At 40.6% G+C, this 6,728-nt stretch overlaps 1 protein-coding gene across 1 annotated transcript; it reads left to right on the top strand.

Moving 5' to 3' along the window:
* The first annotated feature begins 108 nt into the window (after window positions 1-108).
* Window positions 109-3,944, top strand: six2a (SIX homeobox 2a). The gene is made up of 2 exons (XM_080868428.1): window positions 109-1,209; window positions 2,613-3,944. The coding sequence occupies exons 1-2, from the start codon at window positions 650-652 to the stop codon at window positions 2,923-2,925; spliced, it is 873 nt and encodes a 290-aa protein (XP_080724554.1). The 5' UTR covers window positions 109-649; the 3' UTR covers window positions 2,926-3,944.
* The last annotated feature ends 2,784 nt before the right edge of the window (window positions 3,945-6,728 follow it).

Raw genomic sequence — 6,728 nt, 5'->3', positions numbered from 1 at the left:
TTCTCATCCACGCTCCTCACAGCTTTACGCTCTTTGGCTGCCTGAGGTGTCTGTCAACGTGAAGGGGAAGAAAAAAGTGTTTTAGAAGGAAAAATCTGAGCAATTCTTCTATTGGTAGGCGGGCTGGTCGTGAAGGGAACAATCAGGTTGATTTTGCCAGGGAGCCACCTCAAAGCATATCGGGTTACTTTGAGTGACAGCGTAACCATGGCAAATAATTTGACTAAGGCTATTGTCTTATCCTCACCATCCGTGGGTCAGATAACCGACCAATCAGAGTTCATATAATCGCTTGTCTTGCCAGCTTAGAATAATATTATTAAAACGAGCCAGCGAGCCCGGTCTCCGGGAGTAGTTTATGTTGAAACGGCATAGAAAAGGTGGAGGACGGTGGAAGGAGTAGCAACTTTCTTTCTTAGCAACTTTATGGAGAATAGTCGCCTGGGGTTTCGCATGGCTGAACGGACTTGAGCTTATTCCATAATACGCAGTTGGACTTTGCCTAACCTTGGGCACTTTTACGTTTTAGGTAACTCTTTTGGGGACTTTTTGACGCTTATGGACTTAATGCGTTTTGATTTAATGAGACACTGAGAGGAGAGACGTGGAAGTAAGGTACAATATAATCTGTATTGGTTTACTTGTCGCCATGTCCATGCTTCCGACGTTTGGTTTTACGCAAGAACAAGTGGCTTGTGTCTGCGAAGTCCTCCAGCAAGGGGGGAACATCGAGCGTCTTGGGCGCTTTCTGTGGTCCCTCCCGGCGTGCGAGCACCTCCACAAAAATGAGAGTGTTCTCAAAGCGAAAGCCGTAGTTGCTTTTCATCGGGGGAACTTCCGAGAGCTCTACAAGATCCTGGAGAGCCACCAGTTTTCGCCGCACAACCACCCGAAGCTGCAACAGCTGTGGCTCAAAGCGCACTACATCGAGGCAGAGAAGCTGAGAGGCCGTCCGCTCGGCGCCGTAGGGAAGTACCGCGTCCGGAGAAAGTTCCCCCTGCCCCGCTCTATCTGGGACGGAGAGGAGACGAGCTATTGCTTCAAAGAGAAGAGCAGGAGTATCCTCCGAGAGTGGTACACCCACAACCCTTATCCATCCCCACGGGAGAAAAGAGAGCTGGCCGAGGCCACGGGACTCACGACCACGCAAGTCAGCAACTGGTTCAAAAACCGACGGCAGAGAGATCGAGCGGCTGAGGCAAAGGAAAGGTAGGAGTATATTTACTTCTTAAAACAGACGCTAATCTCAGATTAGATTATCTTATTTTTTTTTATCATTGTCACATCAAGCAAAACATAGGAGGTAGTTCCAAACTGTTGCTGAGTCACGGACTGCCACTGCTGACTCTGTATGCAAAAATAAATTTCTGACCTACATCTGGAAATTTATTTAACGTAGATAGCATGGACATATTCTCAGATCTTATTCAATCGCCACAAATTAAAGTTACACTGTGTGTATTTCTGTGATAACTGTATAAGCCCCTATTAAAAGTTGAAACGCACGAAATGAAAGACGTGTTGTCAGGTAAATTACAAGGTTATAAAAGTTGCTTTTACCCCACTTTTATGTTTTAGTAACCACACTGATTATAACATGAAACTTGACTTTCACGTTAAGATCAGAGAAGAAATATATGCAGACTACTGTGAATCACAGACACTGGATGAACACATGGTATATGCAAGGAAACATATCAGAACACGTATGAAAGATGTTTTGCGGTGTAATTGATGTGGCTTGTTGTCTGGTCTTCATATCAGCCAGGCTGACATTTCATTATGAGTCGTTTGCACATTTCAGAGTTTGGAAATTATACAGCCAGGCATGTAGAGAGGTGCGGGAGATGTGTTTTTGTCAGGTGTTCACTGGGTCGGTGTCTTCTTTCACCCCCTGGCCACTAATTTGGGCTGAAAGCTCCACGTAAATCATGTCTTCCCACTGAGAAAAGCCTCACAGCAAACCTATGAACTATGCCATACGCAGTACGCACGCGTTTCAGAATGATTAGGCCTGTCATTTATTTAGAGCTGTGGACAAGCTCTCCTCGAGTGGCCGAGGACTTCCTCAGGTTGAGCTTCTCCACGGGTCACTATGGTTAAATTAACTTGCTCTAAAAGTTTCATGCAAGTTCAGTAGTCAGATGGATTTATTATCTTCCAGTCACTCTCTACTACTGATATTTAATATAGCGCTTCTGTAGTGAATTGACCCTCTAATTATTTTTGCTGGCTAAGTGATTGCATCTGGGCACACGTGCCTCAACGTATTCTCGTGTGAACATTAATAAATAACCAGACTAAGAACTGATACATTAATGAGATTATTATGGCTGTTGTAAAAGTGTCACAACCCAATAAATATTCTAGTAAACACAACAGAATTGTGTGTGCCACTTTAATTCAAGTGTGTGTTCATGTTCATATTTTTAATGCAATCTTAAACATGTTAAGCTACAATTAGCTGGTGTCTTTGTTCCTGTAGGTTTTACTCCGAGATATGAAAATTTCAGTTCACCTAAATCTTCCTGGTTGTTATGCACTTTTTCGCAGATGTGCTGTAATTCCGCATTTGTACCAAACTGATGTGTGACTTTGGTTTCTGTTCGCAGAGAAAACAACGAGAACTCCAACGGCAACAGTCACAACCCATTGACTTCTTCTATTAATGGAAATAAAACTATTTTGGGGAGCTCGGACGACGATAAAACACCTTCTGGGACTCCGGATCATACGTCTCCGAGTCCGGCTCAGCTCCTCGGCGTAAACCCCGGTTTACCGTCCCTGCATGGCCTTGCGCCCCCGCCGGGACCCAGCGCAATCCCGGTACCCAGCGGCCCAGACTCGATGCACCATCACCACTCATTGCATCATGACACCATACTGAACCCTATGTCTTCTAATCTAGTGGACCTCGGCTCTTAAAAGCCGTCACTGAATGGAGCGCCATTTTTTGGGGAAAATAATTTACGAGGTGGTGTGAGTTAAGCTTCAAGCACTTGCGGCACGGTGCAAGGCAGACAGACTGGAACACTGCGAAAACAGCCACCGTAACAAATCATTTAGTCTCATATTCAACCTTTAAAATCTTTTTCAACAAGTGGAGAGAGGAAAACCTGCCAGTGAGCGCAACACCTCCTCTTATCCCCAAACTGAACGAGCCCTTGTTTCGGGGATTTTCTAGAATCAAGAGTTCAGAGCAGAGCACTTAAGAACTTTCCAAATATACTTAAACAGGACCCTACCGAACTTTTCCCCCCCGTTAATTCGCTTGAGGAAAATATAATTTGGAAAAAGTAAGTAAAAGTAGTAGTTTTTTGAGATGGCTTGTTTTGCTGCAGGGCTGGGGATAAAAAATTGATAAAAAGAAAGAACAGAAGAAAAGAAGGAAGAAAGAAAGAAAACTTTACCGGAATGTAAAAACGTAATATGTTATATTGTTGAAAACAATAACAATAAAGTGTCTTAATTCTTGTTACTATTAGCCTACAGTTGTTATTTTAGGGGTTTAGATTAACCTTTATCACCAGACTCTATGGGCACAAAGTTACGTGTACCCATCGCCTTTCTGTTTACATGGGGTTTTTAAAGAGAGCCATAAACGGTTATTTTTGTTTGTTTGTTTGTTTGTTTGTTTGTTTGTTTGTTTGTTTGTTTGTTTGTTTGTTTGTTTGTTTGTCTGGGGGAGGGTGGGCTGATGGAGTATGCCAGTTAAACGTGTCTCATAGGGGCTGTGATAAGATAAAATATTCTAACCCCTTGATATTATTGTTATAATTATTTGCATTTTAATTTGGGGAGAGACTGCATGTAAACTCTGCGATAAATGATGAAACATAAAACGATTCACCTATAGTTTCATATACCCTTTACAATAAAAAAAAAAAAAAAGAAACACGTGGAATAAAGTCGAGAATTTCTTTGATTCTGAATGATTCTTGACATTTTCTTGGCATTTTTTTTTGTCTCTTACGGGTCACCTCCTTATAATATTATAAAACCATATAAGCTGGAGGACAAAATATATAAAACGTATTTTAGAGAATCTGCACGTAAACGTCGATATTTACAGTGTTACAGAAATATTGCTTGAACGATAGTATTTAGGATTTATGATCATTTGTAGTTTCAGTTGAGGATACTTAGATATTTTTCCCTTCAGCTCATTTATGTCATTTTAAATGCAGAACAACGCACAAACCATGTATTCAGCCTTATTTCCTCAGGCTTTTTAAATGTGCTCTGAGCCACCACTTCCCAACGTTAGGAAAATACATGATCAGATATTACTGAAAATCAAAAGCTGTTAGCCTCTGACACATATATCTCCTGCAAGAAGACAGACAGATAGATAGATAGATAGATAGATAGGTTTTTCAATTTTAAGGACATGAGGTCAAAGTTCATCCAAGTGATTATTGCCGATTTTTTGTTTCTTTTTAAGAAAAGCTCCGCACGCAGTCCAATGTTTTGTAAAAACATCACTCGAAGCATGTGGCATGTGGCCATGGCAGGCAAAGCTGGGCGAAATTTAGCAGTGCTTCTCCAACTGGGAACCCTGACGTTCGAGTGATGACACCTTATCTTTCCGCGCTCAGTCCGGGAGAACAAAAGTACCGTAGTGTTTGGAGTAGGAAAAAAACAGAACTGGAAACGACCGCTGAAAGAAGACACTTTGTTTGAACAGCTTCAGCCGCGCAACACCTCCAGCCTCCCTCCCTCCCCCTCCTCCCCTCTGCTGCCTGATCAGTTCGTGCAGAATAAACCTAAAAAAACATCTTTTCTGCCTTTCATATTTCCATCATAAGGCTTTAGTACCTCCCCTATTTCAGGTTTCGACAGGCCGGCGCGTGCTCGGTGTATTTTCTGGTGTCTTCTGTATCTTCATATCAGAATATAACAGTAGCTTATAGTTTCATAATTTTCTTACATATTGCATGTTTATATTGATAAATGTTACACATTATGCATGATATACTATAATATTATTTTACAATATTACTCGCATTTTAAAAACAAAAAACGATGCCAGCATATAGTTAATTGTTAAGTGGGTGTTTTGGTTCACATGTTAATGGGTTGCAAACATTTTTTTTAATATTTGAAACAAGGGCGAAACACTCTTTTATTCGTTAATAAGTTATCCTGTAGACCCAGGTGGCTCTAATGGGAGTGCAAATATGAGAAGTGCTCTCAGAGAGTGCGCGAACTGTCTGTAGATGTGAAATATCGGTCACAGCTTCCTGGGAACAGCTTCCTGCGCCTGAAGGTCAATTACATATTCAACACAAAGCCCACAGGTTGTAATTAACAAGGATTTAAGTACACATGGGTCTATTCACAACAAGCCCAAAACAGCGGCTTTTGAGGAGACATAACACTGAATGTTTGGCCTTTCACCAAACCAACCCTACAACCCTACAAAGAGCTGTGATTTTCGTCTCCTCGTTCTTTCACTCTCTTGTTTCCCATAAGGCTTGAAATGTGAACTTGAACTGGTATTATAAGTGCGCCATGTGTGCCCGGAAAGTGGAGGCTATTAAACTTTTTTTTTTTTGTTTGGATGTTTTTTTTGGTTTTTTTTAAACAGAAGATGAAAAATCTGCCAGCATTGAAGAAAACGCCTAACGAGGCGCACTGACGTGATTCTGCTAGGCTGGCTTATGGGGGTAAAGACCCACCAAAGCAACAGATGAGGGAGGAAAAACTGTTCGACAGATGTATCTTGTCCTGGTTTCTTCATCTGTAGGGTATTTAATCGCCTGTCAATTCACCATGTAAACAACGCCGTAAAATAGAAGCGAATGCCACTTTGCCCCAAGACCAAAATCCTGAAACAATCAGGAGAGAATGCTGAGTCCTGGCCTCGTAAAGATCACATCCATGCAATTTCACAGCAAAATGCATGTACTAAGCAGAGCGGTTCTGACCTAAGATCAGTTTTAGCTGTTATTATTGCATCTCCGCACTGTCATTAGCGCAAAAGGCATTTTACACACGCGTTTTGCCCGATTTAGTGAATGGTAGGGTGGTGATTTTTATTCATTCTGTTTGGTTTTCTCGATTAAAACAAGAAGCAAAAACAGAAAAGCCAAAATACGGACTCTTTGGTGTTAAAAACATCAGACTTTGTATTAAACATTAAATACTTAGTAGTGATTATTTATTTATTATAATCATTGTTTATATGTTTATATACTTTTGGACTCTTTTCCACAACTTTCACTAACTGTGCGACATAAAACAGCACTGATTTTTTTTTTCAATTTTCGAATGAAACAGTCTGATTTGAAAGTTTCTCAGCTGTTAAACTAAAATTGAAAAAGTTATTTTCTCTTTCTAAAGATTGATTTATCAGCTCTGTATTCGAGCCGTCCTTTACTCATAATATCACAAAAACAAGTAACGGCGCAAAAAACAACGCGTTACCCTATTAATCTATAAGCACTGATTGTTATTGATGCTGTCACACTCTTTAAAGTACCTAAGAGTTTCATTAAAAATCTATCATCTCCACGTGTAGATTTTTATGTTTATCTATTATTTTATAGTGCAGATTAGGAGGATACATTTCCATTACATTTTCAGCAATCTGAGAAGAAACGCTGTCGTCATTTAGGACTTTGAGTGACGATTTCTTTCATCATCGACTGAGATTTTGTAATGAAATATCCTTCAGATAAACACGCGATAAAGATGTTCTGCTCGTGTATTAGCAAACTATTGAG

Source organism: Rhamphochromis sp. 'chilingali' (assembly GCF_963969265.1).
Source record: "Rhamphochromis sp. 'chilingali' genome assembly, chromosome: 20".
NCBI classification, from domain to species: domain Eukaryota; kingdom Metazoa; phylum Chordata; class Actinopteri; order Cichliformes; family Cichlidae; genus Rhamphochromis; species Rhamphochromis sp. 'chilingali'.
The sequence above is the reverse complement of the archived record's forward strand: the minus strand, read 5'-3'. Positions and strand labels throughout refer to the sequence as shown.